Source organism: Poecilia reticulata, linkage group LG15 (genome assembly GCF_000633615.1).
Source record: "Poecilia reticulata strain Guanapo linkage group LG15, Guppy_female_1.0+MT, whole genome shotgun sequence".
NCBI lineage: Eukaryota > Metazoa > Chordata > Actinopteri > Cyprinodontiformes > Poeciliidae > Poecilia > Poecilia reticulata.
Window position 1 is genome coordinate 591739 of NC_024345.1, and position 23496 is coordinate 615234.

General features: G+C 39.6%; 1 protein-coding gene across 2 annotated transcripts; it reads left to right on the forward strand.

The window, feature by feature from the left end:
* Positions 1 to 2037: 2037 nt before the first annotated feature.
* On the forward strand, positions 2038 to 22436 carry atp6v1ba (ATPase, H+ transporting, lysosomal, V1 subunit B, member a). Of its 2 annotated transcripts, XM_008428973.2 has the most exons (15): positions 2146 to 2254; positions 8683 to 8738; positions 8844 to 8942; positions 9999 to 10092; positions 10683 to 10760; positions 12607 to 12746; positions 13448 to 13549; positions 15547 to 15644; positions 15765 to 15888; positions 18050 to 18200; positions 18405 to 18487; positions 19332 to 19436; positions 19736 to 19865; positions 21444 to 21597; positions 21723 to 22436. In XM_008428973.2, exons 1-14 carry the CDS (start codon positions 2146 to 2148, stop codon positions 21584 to 21586), a joined length of 1512 nt encoding a protein of 503 aa, XP_008427195.1. In that variant the 3' UTR covers positions 21587 to 21597; positions 21723 to 22436. The 2 variants fall into 2 exon arrangements, with proteins under 2 accessions (XP_008427194.1, XP_008427195.1); XM_008428972.2 differs by having other exon boundaries at positions 2038 to 2254; positions 21444 to 22436.
* Positions 22437 to 23496: the final 1060 nt, after the last annotated feature.

Here is a 23496-nt window from a genome sequence, read left to right on the forward strand (position 1 = left end):
CTGGTTGTAAAGGATTGGTCCAAAATTGTTTTTAAACTGTAGCTTAAAAGCTATTGTTCAAGAAATGCTGTGACAAATGAGACTGGATCAAGGCTTAAAAAAACAAGAAAATGACAACGCAATAGCTTCTAGGGAGAAAATGTGTGCAGCCGTGGCATTTTACCCATCACTCCACAGCGTCCTCAGTGGGACAAAGATGTGTTGAATATAATAGTGTGTGTGTGTTTTGAGGGGAGTGGTAGTAGGTTAGATAAGGAACAATATTAGGACTGAAAATTAAGGAAGCCATGTGCATCTGGATCAAAAACCTCTGCAGAGCATGTTTAAGGAAATTATATCTGGAACAGTGTCCTTTCCCTCCATAAGACTGGCTGCCTCTGCTTTTCCAAATCTTTATGAAACATCAAAACCATTTTGCGAATTGATTATATTCACAAAATAGTGACTATTTGTCCAAAAACTCAAAAGCCAAAAATCAAAAAACTTATCAGTTATTATTAAGTAAAAGTGAATTCAACTCAAATAGCCACTTGATGCACAGTGGGTTTCTGGCTTAAGCACTTCCCAAAAAGATCAAAAGTCAAAAATGCAGTTTTTTGGTACTTTATTCCACAGTTGCAGGTTAAACATGGAACAAGCACAGGAGCCCTACTGTTGTATTGTTTGGCTGCCTGATTGTCTCATTTGTGGACTGACTGACTGATAGACTGACTGGTGGCTAGACTAGCTGGGTAGATTGGTTGGATAAATTGGTAAAACACCATGTGACCACCCACATGCATAATGTGTTTATACACGAAACACCCATGTTCTAGTCTGAAATTAATTAACTAGATTACAGATTACTAGCTAAAAACGTACTCTAAATAACTGAAATTAAACAAAAATTCTTGTTATAAATCAACCAGAAAGTAAGTATATGAAAATAAACTAAATAATTAAAATTCAACTGAAAATAGAGAAATAGCTCCCACAACTGTGTTCATTAAAATATAGCAAATACTGTGCAAGTATTTCAAAGTCCATCTTTTTTTCAAAAGGTGACTGAAAACCTTTTGACTCCAATTATTAAATTAGATTCTGTTTACATACTTGTGTCCTATATAAGAGAAGGAGAGAAAACATCTTTAGATATTTTTAAATGTGCACTTTGGGGATTTGTTTGTTAATTTTGATTGTCCAAAGTTGCATATTTTCTATCATCCTGCGAATTACAATTAAAGTTGCTACGCAGTGACTTCATTCATTTCCCACAGCAGGGAACAGCAGACGGGGAGCTTGGATGTGAAAGAGTCATAGTGTTATTGCTGTGCCTTCTCTGTCAGAAGCCAGTTCTTTCTGCCAACTTTCCCAGCAGCCTCTGCTTCCGCTCCTGTCTGCTTTTGCACAGAAACCGGCTGCATTCTCTCACAGCCTCTCTGTACCTGAACCCTCATCTGCCTGGCTGACTCAATAAAACTGGTAGGGAAACAATCAGAAATATTATTCTATGTCATGTATTTTGTTGGAACACTTATGCCATTTATTTTTGGCTCTGTTTTGCTTTTCTATATTAAGTGCATGTCTGCACTGATTTCCTAAAAAACTGAATATTATTACTTGAAAATTAAGACGGCTGTGGGACATAACGCATAATCCTGACATGTTTATACATTAAATATAGCTATTGAACTACCTTTAAGTTTGTGAGGAATGACAACTATCAAACTTAAACTGAAATGAGGTCATGACCTACAGAGGTCTTTGCAACCAACCACCCGAGTGTAATTAATCTAAATAGTGTGATAAAGTTCCTAGAATAAATTTGCTTTTCAGTAATATTCTAATTTATGGAATGGATCTATATACAGGTCGCATTATAAAGCAACTGGAAAGAGAAGTAAGCTATATTTGAAACATTGAAAGAAAAACATAATTTTAAAATACTTTTTAAAAATTAATTTTACAATAATTCAAAGCTTGTTTTCACAAGATAAGATGAGGGAAATCACGCTCTGGGTGAAGTTGATGTTTTTACTGTTTGCACATGCGCGCTTTCACCATAGGACTTCCGGTTCGTGACTGTCATATGACCTACCCTCTACTGTCATTTCTGATACTCCGTATCAGCACATTAAGCACCGAAAGCTTTCTTCAGCTATCATAATGGCAACACTGGTGGCAAATCGAGCAATGGATGTGAACAGCCTTGGAGCAGCTGCGAGGACACACACACAGGCTGTAACGAGGAATTACATCTCCCAGCCGAGGCTAAGTACGATGCTACACTGTTAGCTGCTAACTGTTACAGATAGCTGCAGCCATTGCTTGTTGGCTGTTGTTCATGCTACAGCTACGACGGAGAAATATAAAATGTTAATTTAATACGTGAACAATGTGAGCTTTTTATGGTAAGCAATTCCTGCCAATATACAGTTCATGAGTGTTTAGACAACAGATGTAAAACTCATTCTGGTTACATGAATCATGTAACGGTGCTAGCTAAAGGAGCAGTGACTTTGTTGGTCGACATTTAGTTCTGCTGAAACCTGGCACAGTGGACTGCGGAAATATATTTTTAATATCGACTTATTTTCTGTTATTGGTTGGGAAAGTTGTTTTTTTGTTTTTGTTTTGTTTTTTTGTTTCTGCATCGTCACCGTACCAAGAGCTAATAAGTTATGAAGCTAATTTCTATTTCGAACATGATATAAGTATAAATACTTCTATACTAATTAAGTAATTACGTGAGGAATGAGTTGATCTTTTCCTGATAGTACTACTAAAGGAGCGTTTGTTACATTTTGCATTAAACCTCGACGTGCCCAGTTCAACTGTTAACTGTCAGGACAGAGGATTAGCTAGCTGTGTTAGTCAGCTGACTTCACGAATGAGACGCGGAACGGGCTTTTGTTGAATGAAGGAGGGAAAACCTACATCGGTAACATCTGGTCCACCACCTCTGGAGTGTCTCTGTGTGCACACAGTGAGTAGTGGGATCTACTTCTGAGCTGAAATCTCAGAACTCTAGCATGATTAATAAATCAGGTGACAGACGGATGGTCGGTCATGTGACTCGATCACGTGCTTATTGTGGAAAAAAAATCCTTGCGCTTTCTAAGAAGTAGGTTCCGTTGACGGACAACTAAGAACATTCAAAACTAAAAAATTATTATTATTGCTGCCCTAGTCCTACCAACATAAAGTCACGAATACTCAGCATAAAACACTTCCATGTATTTTGATAACGTGACGTTGTACGTCCTTCCGTATTGCATGTTCGACATTGTCAGCCTGAACGGTTTTCTTGTGTAATATTTGCTTGATTGCTCTGACATAAACATAAGCTGCAGTCAGACGGAAGAGTGAATATTTGTTCTCTCATCATAGAGCCAGACCATCAAAATCTGCCATGTTATATTGGAACCAGTGGTTCTGCATTTAGTCCAGCTCTACAGAAACGTTGTAACCCTGTCAAAAGAGATGATTATGCAAAGAAGGATTCTTCATAGGATCGAGAAAATTATGGACAACCCTCTTCATGAGACTGTCTTAGGAAGGCAGAGCATCTTCTGTCAGAGGCTGCTTCGGATTCAGTGCAGTACAGACTGCTGCACCGAACAGCCATCACCATCTTCAATAACTCTTTGAAGAATCCAAATTAATGAGTTACAACAACAAGTATTTTTTTATTTGAATTTGAACATATTACTGTACCCTTCCATCTCAGAGCAAGTACACACATACCCTCACACTTAAAACCTTCCATTTCAATTTTACATATTTATGATTAATTTGGAGCACTGTTGCCTTGGAGCAAGAAGATCTTGGGTTTTTCTGCATGGAGTTTGCATGTTCTCCCTGTGCATGCCTGGGTTGTCTCTGGGTACTTCGGCTTCCTCCCACAGTCCAAAAACATGACTGGCAGGTTGATTGATCTCTATAAATTCTCCTCTTGTGTGTGTGCATGGTTGTTAGTCCTATCTGTCTCTGTGTTGCCCTGCGATGGACTGGCGACATGTCCAGGGTGACCTCACCTCTCGCCCGTTGACCGCTGGAGATAGACACCAGCAACCTTCCTATAAGATAATATATGGATGGATGTTTATTTTGCATGGGAATTCAGTGAAAATAATAATAATAAAAAAATCCCCAGTTGTTTTGCATCACGTTGCTTTCCTTTGATCTGCATGATGCATAGTTTTCAGCACTGACATGACATGGCCATGTCTCTGCTTGGTTGTAGTAACCCCAAACCTTCTTTCCCAGTTTGTGCAACTCTTCACTGTTACTTGTTTGGTGCAGAATGAAAGTCTGACAGCTGTGCGTTTTACTCTAGCAAAGCACCAGCCTATAAGATCACAGTGTTAAGGTGCTTTTTCACCATTGTATTAATTTGTGAACAGTCTAATGCATAAAGCCAGTAAAAAGCCTTGTCGAGACGGAGCTGGAAAATAAACAAATAAGGAGACTTCTCATCAGACCTTGTCTTTTCTTTTAAGAGGCCTTTGTCTCTCTCATGTCAAATGGGACAAAAGCTATTAGCAGGCGAAACGGCTCGTCTTTGTTTTAGTGGTGCATTCTGTCATTTAGCGCTATGAAAAGGAAACGAGCAAGGCACTATACTTCTTTGTGAAGATTTAATTATTGGTAATAATGTAGTCATGGTAAACAAATGTTTCATCTGTCATTACGAAAGTAATTTCTATAAAATCAGTGTTGAAACACCTCTGCAATTCACATTCTAATAAGGCTTAAGCAGCTAGCTTGTCAGTAGAAAAAAAAAAAAAGAGTCCAGTGGGCGGATGCCTTTATTCTTTTTCTGAAAGGACATTAAAATGTGAGCTTGGGCTTTGACACTATTTCTGTCTATAGCATGAAGAGACACCAGACCTCGTGAATGGTGCGACTGCTCATGATTCACTTCCCCATATTCCTCATCTTAAAAAAACAGGCGAGTGTGTTTTGGGGAAGTACGGCTGTATTTTGAAATTCACAAATCCCCAATCAGATCTGCTACATCAGCCCCCAACCATGGGACTTATCTGATACGATTCTGTCAATGATAACAATGCGGTGATCTTTGTTCGGCCTGTCGCAATAAGCAATAAATCAGTCAATCGCACGATAAATTAAAACAAGCTAAATTATTTTCACTTGCATTGTAATTGTTTTTCTTTTTCCCCCTCTCTCTTTCTACCAAAAATTAGATGATGAAGCTTAAAAGCATTAATCTTAATTAGCTGTTTTTTGGTTACAGAGACTTCATAACTCATTTTTTTTGTTGTTTGTTATTTTGCCCATTTATTTTGGATATTTAAGATGTCTTTTGGTTCCAGCGTTCAATGTCAAATAGATCTCCGCCGTAGGAGAGATCGATTTTCAGAGGCAGCCTTTGTAGCTAAAATTGCAACTAAACTAAACTTAAACAACTCTTTGAAGAGTTTGTCCTACTATAATTTAAACTGAAAATTAAAAAACCAACATGATTATGTAAAGAGAGACAAATGAGAGATCCTGAGCACCAGAGTTTGAGGCTGTCTGGGGCATTTGTGCTTCTGCTTTTTTTTCTTTCTTTTTTGTTGTCTCAGCTTTAAGAGGAAATTCTAACTTGAAATAAAAAGTAACATGTGGATCCCAGTTATTGCTTGTTTGTCCCCCGTGCCTCTCACTGTCTGCATGCGTTCATTTGCAGCAGGGATGAGGCCCTGCAGCTTTTAGGCAGCAAGCATTCCCATGTCCAGTTCAACTGTGGGAATCCCTTGAAGTAGAGGCTAAGATGTGATTGTGAAGCTGCACATCACAGCAGCCACTGCTTTGTGCTGTTCATTGATTGCCAGAATGATGATGCGCTCCCATCTTCATCCCAGCACCTATTCCCCCTTTTCCCTTCTCCCTTTGAGTCTCTCTCTCTTTCAGTGGGGAAATTGAATTGTGTTGGAATGCTCTGTGCCTCTTTTCTTTGCCACTTGAATGGGCTCTTTAGTATTTCGCACCAAGATGTCCTTCAGGGTGCGAGGTCAGGCTACCAAAACAGCTTCTAGTGGCGGATTAGAACCAATTAACATCTTTGTACACAAAGGGCTCTGGCAGCTGAACAGGCTGCAGGGTGACCCACACTGCTGTTGCATGCCAAGCCAGAGAACCGCTGCACTTGAGCAGAAATAGCAAAAGAGGGGTGGAGAAAGTTTTCCAAACCTAATGAGAAATGTTGCTCCTTCACACCCCATGAACATATAGTCCATTGAGCACTCGTTACCTTGTAAAATTAAAGAGCAAACCATGTACTTAATCACTACAATACATATAAGTGGGTACCTTGAACTATTGCTTTTTTTCTTTTTTCAAATGAAAGTAGAAACTGTATAAGGACAGCACTAGACTGGGGAGGTCAGCTGTTTCACAAAATCGTGAGGATTAGGCAGAGATTTTCTTCTTATCCTACCTTAATCTATCTGGATAGAGTTTCTAAAAGCACTGACTCATTCTGTGAAGAACGTCTGCTCTAGTGCAGACCAGCAGCCATACCTACTCCGGAAAGTATTTTTTCATCCCTTGTATAGGAACCTCCTTGATTACAGGTAACTCGGGGTGTCTGTGAGTCTTTAAAAAGTATTAAATGGTAAAAAGTCAAAATTGGCATATTTAAGGCCATTACACCCTTGTAAAAACGAGCCCATTGTTCTATGCTTCACTTCGTCCACAGGTTATTGTCTCTTGGTTATTGAGAAATGATTGTTTCCTCATGATGTGCACTCTGAGGTTTTAAATTGTATCCGATTGCTAACGTTTGCTTGGGATGTACACTATATTGCCAAATGTTTTTGCTCATCCATCCAAATGATCAGAATCAGGTGTTCTAGTCACCTCTATGGCCACAGGTGTTTAAAATAAAGCACCTCGGCATGCAGACTGTTTCTACAAACATTTGTGAAAGACTGGCTCGCTCTCTGGAGCTCAGTGAATACCAGCGTGTTACGGTGATAGGATCCCACCTGTGCAACAAATCCAGTCGTGAAATTTCCTCGCTCCTAAATATTCCACAGTCAGCTGTCAGCTGTATTAGAAAATGGAAGTGTTTGGGAATGACAGCAACTCGTTGAGCAAGAAGTGTTAGGCCACGTAAACTGACAGAGTGAGGTCAGCAGATACTGAAGCGCATAGTGTGAAGAGGTCACCAATTTTCTGCAGGGTCAGTCACTACAGACCTCCAAACTTCATGTGGCCTTCAGATGAGCTCAAGAACAGTGTACAGAGAGCTTCATGGGATGGGTTTCCATGGTGACCAGCTGCATCCAAGTCATACATCACCAAGTGCGATACAAAGCTTTGGATGCAGGGGTGTACAGCACGCCGCCACTGGACTCTAGAACAGTGGAGGCTCGTTCTCTGGAATGATGAGTCACGCTTCTCTATCCGGCAATCTGAGGGACCAGTCTGGGTTTGGCAGTTGCCAGGAGACACAATGCAGCCAGTACTTGTCTGACTGCATTGTGCCAAGTGTAGAGTTTGGTGGAGGGGGGATTATGTTGTGGGCTTGTTTTTCAGGAGCTGGGCTTGACCCCTTTGCTCCTGTGAAATGAACTATGAATGCTTCAGCAAACCAAGACATTTTGGACAATTCCATGTTCCCAACTTAGTGGGAACAGTTTGGAGCTGGACCTTCCTCTTCCAACATGACTGTCCACAAAGCAAGGTCCATAAAGACACGAATGACAGAGTCTGATGTGGATGAACTTGACTGACCTTCACAGAGTCCTGACCTCAACATGATAGAACACCTTTGGGATGAATTAGAGGAGAGACTGAGAGCCAGGCCTCCTCGTCCAACATCAGTATGTGACCTCACAAATAGTCTTCTGGAAGAATGGTCAAAAATCCCCATAAACACTCCTAGACCTTGTGGACAGCTTTCACAAAAGATTTGAAGCTGCTCTATCTACAGAGGGTGGAACAACAACATATTGAGCCCTATGGATTCAGAATGGGATGTCACTTAAGATCATATGTGAGTCAAGGCAGGCGAGCGAATACTTTTGGTAATACAGACTATGTAATTTGCCAGTTTGATGTAAGGAAGCTTACCGGAAATTGCCTGTGGTGTAAACAACCGACCTCCTCTGCGAAGAGAGAATATCTGAGCTGAACAAAATGGCTGTTGATGTTAAGTCAATATTTAGAAACGTGGTCGACACAGACTGAACAGCTTTTTTCAATTACTCCGCTGTCATGGATAAAACTACAGGCAGACTAAAATTCCAAAGTCCAGATGAGTCCAGTTGCAAATGGCAAATGACAACATTTGTAAAACACACAGTGCGTTTTTGTTTTTGCAAATGGAAAATGAGAGCTCTACAGAAAATCACCGACGGTACAAAAATGTACTTCAGCGAAGATGTTTGGGACAAAGTTAGGAAATATTAATTAACATTAGTCCTGATAGTCATGAAAGTATGCACAAGGGTTTACCGTTTAAAGATTTCTTTGAGACATATTTTGGCTTTGAGTTCTATTTTTACAAGGGAGATTTTCTTTTATTAATTGTGAAAAATATGAGATTCTATGTTTATTCAACGTTCTGTTGAACCACAGCTCTATTTGTGAAAATATACATTTAATGTCTCTGGCTCTTTATTTGTTGAGTTGTTTTCCTTCATTTCATTTATGTATGCTAAGTAAATGCATTGATGTCTTGTGTTTCAGCCTATTCCACTGTGTCTGGGGTAAACGGACCTCTTGTGATCCTGGACAATGTGAAGGTGAGGCTACTGGAAATATTCACCATGTCCTGACTGTAGCCTGGGATTTTTAGTTGAACAGTTGTAGCATCTGTAGTTGAAATGCGTAACCCTTCTGTGTGTCAGTTCCCCAGGTATGCTGAGATTGTTCATCTGACCCTCCCAGATGGCACCAGGAGGAGTGGCCAGGTCTTGGAGGTTATCGGCAGCAAGGCAGTTGTTCAGGTGAGAAACGGAGGACGATCTCTGTAGGACCAGAATAATCGACCAATAGTGAAAGAAGGTGAAAAAAAAACTATTATTGAGTAAATGTTTTGTTTTTGTTTTTTTAGGTTAGGAATTCCTTGAATAATTATTTATGGCAGGTTTTATAGAAGAACAAGGCTGGGTGATTTGAACACTCAGGTTTTTTTACTTGCAGGTTAGTTTTGTTAAAAGTCGCACCTCTTATTATTGTAGATGGGGTGTTGTCTACTTTATTTGTTCTTCCTGAACAGAAAAAAAAGAGCCTACATCTACAACCTGTTGTAGAGGGCCTTTTTTTCCTTACTTCATCAAAATCCCTGTATCGGGATTATGGGACCAGATGTGTCCAGAAACTCCACAACCTCAACTTTCATTCACTTTGTTTGAAGTCAAGTATATTGAGGCATGATCTCTTTTACAACACATTTCAAGCATTTTTTTTGCTTGTTTTTTAAGTCTGGCAGCACAGAAAGAAAGCTCATCACCTTATATTAACATTTTCTGCTGCTATTGGTGGAGCTAAATTATGACCAAACACTTTGCGAAGGAAGCAACTTTTCTATTAGAATCCTCTGTGTGTTTCCTGACCATACCAGATAGTCTATTATTGATTGAATACCATGGAAATTTTTGAAAACTTAAAAAAGAAGAACCCCCCCCCCAGATGATGCATGTTTGCAAGAAGCAGCAAAAATCTATTTGCCTTGAACATTCAATGATATTACAATGATGTTTATTCACTGTGTTTTTCCACTTGTGTGTCTGGTAATTACTTTCTTTGTTTGTTTGGATCATTCGATTTCGGAGAGATGGCTTTGGCTAATGTGTTTGCAGAGTTGCGACAAACATTATTAAAACGAGACCTCAAATAAACCTAAAAATTTGAGGCGTATGAATTTTAGACTAATTTCCGTGAAGATCACTCATAAGGTCATGCAGCAATTCTAACTATTGGGTGAACAGCAGTGGTATTTCCAGTGCAGTATGGAGAGTGTTTTCAGCCGCGGCACGTTCCGTCTGTTTGTGTCGCTGCAGGTGTTTGAGGGGACGTCGGGCATCGATGCCAAGAAGACGGCCTGCGAGTTCACTGGTGACATCCTGCGGACCCCGGTGTCAGAAGACATGTTGGGTACAAATCCCAGAGTTCCTTCAAATTTACTTATTAAACCTCAGACAACATTTCGACTCAGATTTAGCTGTTTTTGTTGTTTTTTTATTTATTTACAGACACCTCTGCTATTATATGCCTTTTTTTATTTTCACCTCCTCTGTGCTAATTTACTTGAATCATCTGACTCCTTAGTAAACTGAACAAAATATACCCTGAATCAAAGGCTTCATTTGATGTTCCTGAATGTCTCAATCAATGTGATTATCTCAGTGCAGCGCAAGGTTAAATACATTTGAGTGCAAACAGAAAGTAAACCTGCTTTTGTTTCTCAAGTGTCATTAATCATGTCCCTGAATATATAATTAATCATTTGTACTTGCTACTTGTGGGTTTGACGAGAGCCAATAGACCCTTACTTATAGTCTCCCTTAAGAGTTTGACAGAAAACAGAATAGATCAGACATCCGAGGGAGTAATCTAATAAATTTCTTTTTATTGCTGTCTTAGTAATGAATTCATCTGCCATATAAATCAGGCAGACATTTATCCAACCAAAGACATGATTAATTGTTGACTAAAAAATAATAAAAATAAAATCTTGCTTTCAGGGCGCGTGTTCAACGGCTCAGGCAAACCCATTGACCGCGGTCCCAGCGTTCTGGCTGAAGACTACTTGGACATCATGGGTACGACCTTGTTTTGGTTTTTGAGCATTTTAAATAAAGAAGTGTTGCAAAGTTGGCATGTCCCTGCGTACCGTTATGAGCAGGAACACTCTGGATACAGAGAGCTTTGGGGCTTTATCCAGGCATTTGTTATTTTAGTTTTTTATGTATCCATCAATCCATCCAGTCATTCACCCACTCATTCATTTATCCATCCACCCACTCATTCATTTATCCATCCACCCACTCACTGATCCATCCTCCCACCAACCCATCCAACCCATCCGTCCGTTCGTCCGTCCAACCAGCCAACCCTTGAAGTTGGGAGGGTTGCTGGTGCCTACCTCCAGCTAAAATAGCGGACAAGATGTGGGGTTCATCCTGGACAGGTCGCCAATCTGTCGCAGGGCAACACACAGGCAAACAACCATGCACACTCACACCTAGGGAGAATGTGGAGAGGCCAATTAACCTGACAGTAGTGTTTTTGGACTGTGGGAGGAAGCTGGAGAACCTGGAGAGAGCCCACCATACACAGGGAGAACATGCAAACTCCATGCATAAAGATCCCGGGGCGGGAATCGAACCCAGAGCCTTCTTGCTAGGCAACAGTGCTCAGTTTTGTCAATGTGAAATTCATTCTTAAGTTGATGTTTGGATATTTTCTTTGGGAAAAAACTGGTTGCCATCAAGTTTCATTGTCAAAATGTATGGGGTTCTGATGTCCACTGTAGTGGACACATCATATTTCAAAAATAAAAACTTTTTTTCCCAAAAAAATGTTTTCAGTATTCCAATTACCTTCCAAAAATTGTGGTATTTAAAAAAAATGGTGATTGGACAATATTTTTTTTCCTGGTAGTCAGGAGGCTATAGCAAAGCAGTATGGGTAACATGGGGACCTCATTATTGACCTCATTATTTCTAAAAATGTTTTCTGATGGTTTACATGGAAATTTTGCAAATCGCATCACCTTGCAGTGGAAAGGTTACGGTTACCCTAACCCTACTGGAATACTGTTTGCTTTTTGTTCTAAATTTTAATGTTTCTTAAAGTTTGGCTCAGTGTTAAGGTTTTTAAAATTTGATGTTTTGTCCTTAATGCATGTTCTTCAACATATTTGTTGTCTGAACATATATTTTTAAATGAAAATATATTTTGTAGATATTAATGAGGTGTCATTTTCAGCCTGAAAAATGACAATTCATTTTTATCAGCAGAAATAGGTTAGCTCCTGTTAATGTGAAGTTTCTGGATTATTTCAGCAGGAAGAGCTTTTATTTTAAACAACCAGAAGTATATTTGCATTGACATTTAATACTCATGACACTCTTTAGTGTCAGATCAGAAGTTTTTGAAAACGACAACCTTTAGGCAGGTATTAAGTGCTTTCTATTAAGTCCACATTTCTGGATTAAAGGATTTATTATTATTATTATTATTTGCCTGATGTATTATTCTAAGAAATTAAGTGTTGCATTTTCTTTAGTTGTGTGTAAAACAATACATCTAAAGAGGTAAATGGTAAAATGACTCCCTGAAATAAATGGACTCTCCAGTAATATTTGAACTTGTTGAGATGAACGTTTTCAGTGTGGCTGGAGTCTCAGAACCAGGTCCATCAACGCATCAATTTTCTGGGGTTGATATAGGTGGGGCATGAAACTGTTAACAACCGGAAACATGTCATCTCAACTTTTTACTGTGTATATTCAGATCTAAAGAAGGAATATTGACTTTTTGAGTTAATTGAATCAGTTCCTCAGTTAAAAAAGGCATGCTTTGCAGCACAGCTGATTTTTCTTTTTAAAGAAAAAAACAAGACAACATCTTCTGAAAGCCAAGTGTGTTTGTGTTCGATCGCAGGTCAGCCCATTAATCCTCAGTGCCGTATCTACCCCGAGGAGATGATTCAGACCGGCATCTCTGCCATCGACGGCATGAACAGCATTGCCAGAGGGCAGAAGATTCCCATCTTCTCTGCTGCTGGGCTGCCCCATAACGAGGTGAGATCTTCAGGTTCAATCATAGTTTTCCTTCCATTAAGTTCTGAAATATGTCAAGTATATATTAATAAGAAAAACGGATATATACCTCTAGTAAAGGACTAGTCACTGGCACTAGAGTGGGGCATAATTTTACAGCTGGTAAAATAACCATTGAGCTCTTCATCAATTTTACAAGTTGATTTGTAAAAGTGCAGTTGAGATGGTGTGCTTCCTGGAAGGTTGGAGAAACCCATCCGATCCCCAGAGATTACACCAGAGATGAGCAAATCCCATTGTTTGTATTTTCTTGCAACTTGCAGACAAACAAATCTAGTTCATTATGTCTTCAACTGTTTAGACTGGACCCTAAATTGCTCTAATCTACGAAAATACAATGAGATCCCTAACCCTATTCAAAATGTCAAACTCTAATGCCACCTCAGTTTGGACAAACAGAATTTGGGACAAACAGACGAGCTTGTTAAAGCTGGCTCACTTCACCTTCATGTTATTTTTACTTTTGCATTGGTCTGCTTTTAAATTTTTTTTTCCATTGTAGTTTTATCTTCTTCGGACTGTTTATCTGTTGCCTATTCATAATAATAATGCTTCATGTGAATCACTTGGAGCCAGCCTTGATGCGTTGCATCAACCCAGCCAGAAAACTATCTGGCATAGAAACCAGAAGAGTGGCTTTACGTGTGCTGCTCTCCTTTCAGATCGCTGCTCAGATCTGTCGCCAGGCTGGCCTCGTGCAGAAGCCCAAGGACGTGATGGATTACAGCGCTGAGAACTTTGCCATTGTCTTTGCAGCCATGGGGGTAAGCAAACAAATGACATCCTGAATCCTGCAGGTTTGTTACCAGCCACAGGCCCCCACTCTCCTATCGACCCCCGTTTCTAAAGTCAGCCTGAATTTGCACTGCTAATCCCTGAGGTGACGCCTTGCCCGCTTTCTCTAACGTTCCCTTTTATTCATCAGGTGGATTTAACCTTTAAGTTCATCTTTTTACTTCTGCACTTGTGAGCATATTCTCCAGCCACGAAGGGAAGTTCCTTATTCAACAGTCTTTTCACACCTTCAGGCTTGGCAGTATCAGGTTCTCTGCCTCTCAGCTGCTCCTTCTGGCTGCAGTAATGCCTCCTTTGTGACAACTTGACCCTCTCCCGACACATACATGCACACAAGGGTTTGTGTCTCTCTAGCTAAATGCTGATCTGTCCTTCTGCCTTTCATTGGGCAGTAGCATGTGAAGAGGCACATGGATGTGCATTTTCAAAAGGAAATGATGCATATTGTAACAGTACTGCATATCTTTATTGCGGGGCGGGTGGGAGGGGACCAAACGGAAAGCATTAATAGTTTTTTTTTTTTTTCCTCTCTCTTGCACAGCTCAGGTTCTCTGGCTTTTTTCTGTCTCTAAGTCAGCTTTGATAATTCAACATCTATTGTCATAATATTTGACAATAGATGTTGTCAAATATTATGACACTGATTTATGATGAATTTTGTACCCAAATTTCATATGGGGAAAATTTCTCCTGTTATTGTACTATTCTTCATCATTCATACTCCCAATGTCTGAACCATTTGGTAGGACCCCAAGTTGCTTCTACCAAGGTCATTGAGCACCAACGACAGGTCGCCCATCCATCATACACATTTTTAGTAAACCTTACTCAAGGTTTCCTCCAGAAAACTTGCTAAGCCTGGCACTCGGGGCGCTACGGCAGTCATCCAGCCACCCGCCTTGTTCTTGAGTTAAAAAATGTTTAAAGTTGACAGAAAATTTAAAAATATCATTTTATAGTTATGCCTTTTTAGAAGACTGGAAGATTAATACCTGACCGCCAACTATAAAGTCTTATAAAAGGCAATCATAAAAAATAAAAAAAACTAATAAATTAACAATGCTTAGCCTGGTGGGGGCACAAGTAAAGCCTGCTGTTCCCCAGGTCCCTACCTCATGTTCGAGCCTTTCTAAGAGAACAGTGTGGCCAACTGGATGAAATTATTAGTGACTTTCACAGGCTTATAATAGATTGAGGGAAACGCTGCTTACTGTTTAACTGGGGAGACGTGGCTGAATCAGTTTTTAATTCCATTTGCTTTTAGTCATGTAAACGGATGAAAGAATGACCTCATCACATCCGGTGGTTTACTGTAAATGACTACAAATGAGAAAATGTAGGTTTGACATTTAGAAGAGGCGTTTTTGCTGAAGCATTGGTCTTTCGGGCTTTCAGCAAGAGAATTTACTTTTGTGTATCAGATAAGCTGCTTCACAGTAAAACAAAAGGATAAATCAGCAAAATCAAATAATTTAATCAAGTTGGGAAGATGTACTTACAGCCATAGGGGGACAGCCACTGCCCCCACCCATAGTTTTTAAACTACATGAGGTTTAAAAATTCAACTAAGATTCTGTGTTCGGTATGTTAGAAATATTTACATCAAATCTTTTTTCTTAGTCGTTTACTGCAGTCTGAACCGCCATTGACGGGGCTTGTTCATCAGGAATACCAATCACTGAGCGAGCAGAAGATGCTAGGAAGTTACCGCAATACTTTTTGTACCAGTTAACACACTGAGTTTGAAACCATCTCCCTTTAGCTTTAATTTTATTTCATTATTCTTTTTTTATTATTCTTTAAGCACAGAATAATAATATACCATTGATATTTAATGCTCAGAGATCAAACTTTGATCTTTAAACCTATCTGATCGTTCCAACAGTGTTTCTGATAAAATGTGTGAATATTGGTTGTGGTCAGAATGATTGAACAAAAGATTCTTAATGACCTTGTGTTGTCTCAGGTCAACATGGAAACTGCTCGTTTCTTTAAGTCGGACTTTGAGGAAAACGGCTCCATGGACAACGTCTGCCTTTTCCTCAACCTGGCTAACGATCCCACGTAAGACACACATGGAAACCGTTTACTGTCTTCTGCGGCTTTACACCGGAACACCATTTTATTTTCTTTCTTTACTTTAGCAAAGTTAAGTGTTTTTATATGTTTTCTGTTCCTTACCAGAATTGAGCGCATAATTACACCCCGCCTGGCATTGACCACAGCAGAGTACCTGGCTTACCAATGTGAGAAACACGTTCTGGTCATCCTCACTGACATGAGCTCCTACGCCGAAGCCCTGAGAGAGGTACTAGAACCATTTCTACTACATCTGACATGTGTGCAGTGATCATTGTAGCAAGTGAAAGCATTGGAAATGGAACTGGCCCAAGCACTAAACCCTGTGGTGCTTTATAAGTAACCCTGGAGAGTGAAGAGGATTCACTAGTGACATAAACAAAGTGGAGTCTGTCCAACAGGATCCAAACAGCCCGGTGCTGTTCCCCAGGTCCCTACCTCATGTTTGAGTCTTTTTAAGAGAACAGTGTGGCCAACTGGATGAAATTATTAGTGACTTTGACTGTTGCTTTTTCCCATTGCAATGATGAGCTCTAAGACCTGACTCAAACTTCTCAAACAGCTCTCGGAGAAAGTAGGTAAAAGGGTAACACTTTATTTGACTGGGTGGAGTCTTTATGAATGCCTGCGTGTTATCATGAGGTGTCATTCTGTAAATAAGGACACTTTTAATGCAAAGTTGCTCTAAAAGTTGCATTGAAAGACCATTAAAAGTACCAGCTTTGCATTAAAAGTGTCATTATTTACCGAATGACACTTCATAAGACTCATAGAGATCATAAAGACTCCTTCATGTTCATAACAGATGTTATGTCATGTTTATGACAGTGTCATGTCAGTCTTATGCACACCCTGTCAAAGTGTTACCAGTAAAAGTAGCTATTTAATTTATTAAGGCAATTTTTAAAAAGTTCTAAACGTAGAGCTTCACTTTTTTGCTTTTAAATAATTAGCTGAGTATGTGGTCTAACATACAGTTTGATTGGTTAGATGAAGCTAGTACTGTGGATTACTCGGCTAGAATTCAGCAATCTAAACCCAGATCCATTATTCCCGTCAGTGCCAAACTATTTGATGACCTTGTTACCATAGATATACAGAGAATTAAATTTTTTATAGGATCTATTTTATTTATGAAGAGTTCCACTGCCCACAGCTGAGGGAGTGGGTGGCTCAACAGAGCTGTGACTCTGCAAGTGGAACAACTGAACTAAGGAGAAACCTTGGATTGCTCCTCTGTTTATATGCTCTTCTACTTTAGTGAGCAGTTTTATTTTATACAGAGCGTGGTCTTTCTTTATTTTCCCAGAACACTAAAGAAGAGTGGGAATACACACCAAAGAAACAACACTTTGTCTCATTTCACACAAAACAAACAAGCAAACTAAAATGTTTAATTTGTGGAATTTCTAAGGGAGAAAAAAAAAGCCAAATATGGTCCGAAACTGAAAAACTTAAACACAAAAGACCTGACTGAGAGCACACAGAGGGAAAACGAATGAATTCTCAGGAACCTGAGAAGAATTCCATTGTGCCGCTGGAATCCTCCTTCCCGTGTTGTACGGTTTGCTGTCTCGATGTGTCGCCAGCACAATGGAGGTCTTTAAATGATGCACGTGCATGTTCCCTTTCTGTGGTGGCTGGCCATAACCTTGGTCCATGTACAGCTGCAGCAATTGTCAGCTAATACCCAGACAGCTTCGTGGGCAATTCAGTCCATACAAAGAGCCAGGACATCATCACTTACTTCCATTCTCATTCATATGTGAAGGTTGAGTTTTGTCGCATTGAGTCGACTGTTCACGAGTGCACCGTGCCCATTAACCTTTGAATCCAAGGATAAATGGGATGCATTTTCTTACCTTCTTACTGCGATTTCACTTGACTTGATGTCAGCTTTGCTCTCGGTCATTTCCGTGGAGCGTCTGAAAGCAGAATTTGCAACATGGATAAACAGATGTTTGCCTCCGCTGACGCCTCATTAAGAAGTTATCACCCCCCCCAAAAAAAAATCAAAATTATTTATCAACATAGTTTCTGGCTGAAATGACAAAGTAAGAAACTTTGAATAAATGTTATCAATTTAGTACTTTTATGACATGACATGATATTGTACATTCACGACTTTGATATTTCTAACACATTTGCAAAAAAGCTTCTTTTTAAAAAAGTTACATATGTCAGCTTTAATAAATTACGTTATTTGAAACGGTCTTGTTTTCCTTTTTTCTTTTGTATTACCTTTGTCTGATAGAATTTTATTGTTTTTATCAGAAACTCTGAATCAGTGGCAGCACAGAGAGGACAGAAAGTGATTGAACTGAGAAGAAATGGCTTCTTGTGTTCTTTGACAAAAATAACTTTTTTTTTTTTTTTTTTTTGCCTGTCAGGTCTCTGCTGCTCGAGAGGAAGTGCCCGGCCGCCGAGGCTTCCCGGGTTACATGTACACTGACCTGGCCACCATCTACGAGCGCGCCGGTCGAGTAGAGGGAAGGAACGGCTCTATCACCCAGATCCCCATCCTCACCATGCCCAACGACGGTGAGCAGCAACAACACACTCCATGGCTCTCATAGTTTATTCATACTATGGTTTTATCAGCCTACTCCAGCACTAAGAATAGTCATGATTGCTTAATTTTGTCAAATAGTTCTTCTACTACAGTTATTGAATACGGCTGGGGATTGTCTGTATTTTTAAGGACACATTTTGAATTGACAAAAACTTTTGTTTTTGTTTTCCCAGACATCACCCATCCAATTCCTGATCTCACTGGATATATCACAGAAGGCCAGGTCTACGTCGACAGACAGCTGCACAACAGACAGGTTGGAGAATTTCCGAAGCTCTTTATATAAACATGTCTTGCTCTTCGTCGCCTAAAACAAAGCAAAATTCTGAGTCCCTGTTGTGCTCTAAGCACTGCAAGAAAATGGTGTATTGTAGTGTAATAGTAGTCTTCTTATTTATTTATCTGGGATTAGGCTTGTTAAGATAACACATTTTGCTGGCGATAAATTGTCACTTAAGTTATTGTGATAAACGATAATGTTGTTTTCAGACCATTTTAAAGTAATGTAATGGAAATGGCATAATAATGCAAGAGTCCTTTGTCAAAGATTAATGAGATTTACTTTAAATCCCAAAGAACATCTAACACTGCGACATGAAGTCATTTTAAATATCCAAAATAAATAAACAAAATATACAATGAATTCTGAAGCATGTAAACTAAACTGTGTTTCCAAAAAAGGGCTGGTTAGGACCGACAATAAAAAAAACGATAAATCATGCAAATAGGAATGATTGAGCTTGTTTTAATTGATCATTAATGGATTAATTGATTTATTACGACTGGGCTAGGTGGAATTTCGTAACAGGAAATCAGTTTCACATCTGTTTGAAACATTCTTGATGGTGAACACGAATGCTAAAGTTTTCTTAAAGTTATCCAGAACAGACTTGAATCCTAGATGTTTACATCAGCGAAGCCGTGCTGCTCACACCGCCACCGTTAGTCAGTAAACCATTCATTCTGTAAATGAACATAGTGAGCTTCTGCATTCTGGGATATGAACTGCTTATATTCTGAAAGAGAATAAAACTGTTACTAAATGTTCCTGCTTCCTGCTCAGCTCTGTTCATTACACACTTTACACTTGTGTGTTTTAGATCTACCCACCCATTAACGTGCTGCCCTCGCTGTCTCGTCTGATGAAGTCAGCTATCGGTGAAGGGATGACCAGGAAAGACCACGCCGATGTGTCCAACCAGCTGGTAACAAATCCCATCCAAGGCAATGGTTTAAGGCAGTGGTGCCCAAAGTCAGTCTTGGAGGGCCGGCATCCTGCGTGTTTCAGATCCTCCCTGGTGGTAGTAACAACCTCCTCAGCATGTCAGTAACGTTTTTAGGATTTTTAATGAGCCATCATTTGATCCAGGTGTGTTAAACCAGGGAGAGAAGTAAAACACGCAGGATGCCGGCCCTCCAGGCACCACTGGTTTAAGGTGTGGCCAGTGATGTTCAAAGAGCAGCCATCATCAAGACCATGATGTGTCCCTGTGTTTGCTTCCAGTATGCCTGTTACGCCATCGGTAAAGACGTCCAGGCCATGAAGGCTGTGGTGGGAGAGGAGGCCCTTACCTCTGACGATCTCCTCTACCTGGAGTTCCTGCAGAAGTTTGAGAAGAATTTTATTGCTCAGGGTAAAAAACGAAGAACAATAACTTGTGATGAAGTTATTTCAGATATATATATATATATATATATATATATATATATATATATATATAAAACGTCATCGTTCATAGATACAGACATGTTTTTATGACTTCAATATAACAATAGGTAAAAAGACATTTTTCTGGCAGCTGCACCTAAAATGTAGGATTCTTTGAAAGCCTATACTGTAGAGCTGCTGGAAGAAAAACTTGCCCTTCACTACATATTCAGTGAAAACCAGACCACTCTGCTTGGTCTGGGCTCTTGGCTGTGAGAAATGATTACTTCCTGGAGGCGTGGACAGATTGAGATTTTACATTTCACCCAATCACTAACGCTGAAGCTTATCTGAAATTGGCTGCGTTGTAAACAACCATCCTCCACTGCGAAGAGGGAAGTGCTGAGCTGAACGAGGCGACTGTTATTGTTAATTCAATATTTAGAAGTGTGACCAACAAGGACTGAACAGCTTCATTTACTTCCTCTGCTGCCATTGCTAAAACAACAAGCGGACTAGAAGTCTAAAACGGCGCAGAAAATTGATGTCATCGTTCACAACCTCTCCTTCTGTTCATTGATTGGCCCAGTCAGAAATCGACCAGAAAGAATCCGAGTGAAAGGGAGAAAGCCGTTTGTGCTGTAAGCGAGAATATTTTCTGAGCAAAATTGGACAGGAAGGCCAGTCTGTATATTCAGCTCAACCATTAGGCACCATTTTCATAACATGTCTAGTCAGGGCCTCCTACTGGAATCAGTCCAGTAGGATGGGTTTTGGCTAAACGTACAACATGCCTAAAGGTTGTTTATCAATTTAGGTGTTTATTAGAGCCATTATGTGCAATTGTGACCTGTCTTGTTGAGCCGTTTCTTATTCTTAGACACATCATTGGTTCAAAGACATAACCAAGAGGCTGAAAATAAATTTTACATTTATGCCCATGATGAGGAAAAAAAACTTTTAGATTTCAAAAGAGCATTTTAAATACTTGTCCAGTGTCATAGCAGAACAAACAGAGAATACTGGTGTTTGGCAAAATCAGGGTTTCCCTCAGTGTATTATAAGCCTAGCGGGTCACCAGGCTTTACTTGTGCCCCCACCAGGCTAGGCATTGATTATTTATTTAAAGTCTTTTTAAAATGTTTGCATTTTAAGACTTTACAGTTGGTGATCAGACATTAATCTTGCCAATCTTTTAATAACACATAATTATCAAGTGATATTTTCAAACTTTTTGTAAACTTTAAACATTTTTTAACTCAAAAAAACGACATGCCGCTGGATGAATGCCTGCCCTGGCGCCCAACCACCAGGCTTAGCAAGTTTTCTGGGGGAAACCTTGAAAATGTTGATGTAAATTTCTGCCCTTAAATTTTAGCCAAGTCCATGGATCTCTAGATCTTTCAAAGTGTTCAAATCAGCCTTTGATCTGGGTTTAAAACTAAACTGATAAATAATTGTCTGTTTGTCAGACACCCACCATCTTGCCTCTCTCTGAACTGTTTGAGTGGATGTGGCATATGCGGTTCTGGTGGTTAATGTGTGTGGCCCTGCTCTCCCTCAGGCCCGTATGACAACAGGACTGTTTTCGAGACTCTGGACATCGGCTGGCAGCTGCTGCGAATTTTCCCCAAGGAGATGCTGAAGAGGATTCCTCAGAGCACCTTGGCTGAGTTCTACCCCAGAGAATCTGCTGCTCGCCACTAAGGCTCGTTTAGGTCCGCCTCTCTCCTCTCCTCGTTGTTTTTTTCCTTCCCTTTTTCCTCACCTACAATCTTTCACCCTCGTGGCCTCGGCAGCTTGTGTCGTCAAGCCTCGACTCATCTTCACTTTTCACCTCCAGGTCGACTCTGTCTGTAAATCACCTCCGCCTTCAGCACCTCCGCCCTCCCCTTACCCTCATTCAGGAAGAGGACAGACCTTTCCGATATGTGGTTGTACTGTAGTTTATCTGTATTCTCCAGTCAAGAGTGGAAAGTGTTGGTGGTTCTAGTATCTGTTTTTAAGTGCAAACTGGTGAACATATCATAGTAGTTTGAGATCAGTCCTTATTTATTATAACCTTCTGTCGATCAACACACGTTGACTCCAGAAACAAACCAGGTAAAGAAAGTTGCATCTATATTTCTAAATTAAGGGACAAATTTAAACGTCATTGATTCAACTTCCTAGTACCGTATTGCTATTAATTGAAAATGCTTTTATTGTCATGTTTTTTGTTCTTTTTTTGTCGTTGCTTGCAGAAAACTGCTGTTAATTTCTTTTTTTTCTTTTTTTAATTGCAGTCGCATCAAATTCAAACCTCTTTAGAAAATCCACCCAAAGATGTGGATATTAAACGGATCAGAAGTTTGTTGTATGTTTTCCCATATTTCCTCTTATATGGGCTCACTGGCCTCATCACATAACGGTGCAAGTTTACATTATTTGTGTTTTTGTTGATAAGGTTATATAAACATATAATGAACATTCCCAACTGTGTGCAAAAAATGATTTGTTGTGCAGATATAGCCGTTTGTGAGCATGTGTATGTGAATAAATTAATATGTAAACCCTTTGCTGTTCCTCTTTCTTGAACCGCGTTGGCGTCTTTATTTTTTGTTTGACATAAGTATTCAAGTTAGACGTACAGTGGTGATGTTCTGACCTGCTGATAACTGATTGTTCATGATAGAAATGCTTTTAACAGATTAGCTGTTAACATTTCAAATCAAGAAGTTTTTCCATGATATCAAAGAAAAGCTCTTGGAATAAATTATTTGCTTATTCTGGGATCTAACAAAAAGCTCTTTTACCATCAATGTTAGATAAAGCTGTGAAAATCTCATTAAGTTAATCATTATTAAAATTAGATTTACCAATAAGGGGTAATGAATTGAATCCTGATTTAACAATTCAACATTACATTGAAATCACCCAGCTTTATTTTTCTGAATATATAAGAACCAATCTGTGCATATTTTTTTCCGGTCACTTCAGTAGCTGATCTGCCAGCTTCTTACTAAAATTTAGGCATAGAAGTGTATATTTATGATAATCTTACACTGAAACACAGAATCGGGAAAAGAAAATGGCCTTCAAAATCAAGTTCTGGTTGAAGGCGCTGCTGCTTGAGATGCTCATGAATTAGTTGTTCAAAAACCAAAAGAATAAAAGATGCCTTTGAACAAACAATGAGCTAATAAAGTTACTTGGCTATTTAAAATTCCAACTTCTAAATTCAGCTGCCTATAGTGACTGACTTGTTTTACTTTTGTGAAGTCTAACTTAATGTTCATTTTATCTGATTGAGGAGCGTTTAAACTGGCAGCAATCTGAGACATTAGCATTTCATATGGACTGTTGAGAAAAATAAACATGTTTATAGGCATGTTTAATGTCATTTGTGGAAACTCACCACCCAGCTGTTTGAGTGAAGAGAAGGAGAGTCTGTTTGGCTACTTAGAATTTAGCCCCGATTCAGCAGCGGATACACGGGTTTCCTGTAACGTTAAGTTGTTTCTCCACTATTAGCACAGCTGCAGGAAGGCGGCAGCTCACTCAATGATAAGACTCTCCTGGCTCTGACTGCCTGTTTCTGACTGGGTGGAGTGTTTCTGCAGATGGCAGTAGGACCA

Coding starts and splice junctions, on each gene's coding strand:
- atp6v1ba (XM_008428972.2), top strand. CDS start 2,146: ATGGCAACACTGGTGGCAAATCGAGCAATGGATGTGAACAGCCTTGGA. Junction 12,747..13,447: donor CTGGGCTGCCCCATAACGAG/GTGAGATCTTCA, acceptor CTCTCCTTTCAG/ATCGCTGCTCAGATCTGTCG. Junction 13,550..15,546: donor TTGTCTTTGCAGCCATGGGG/GTAAGCAAACAA, acceptor GTGTTGTCTCAG/GTCAACATGGAAACTGCTCG.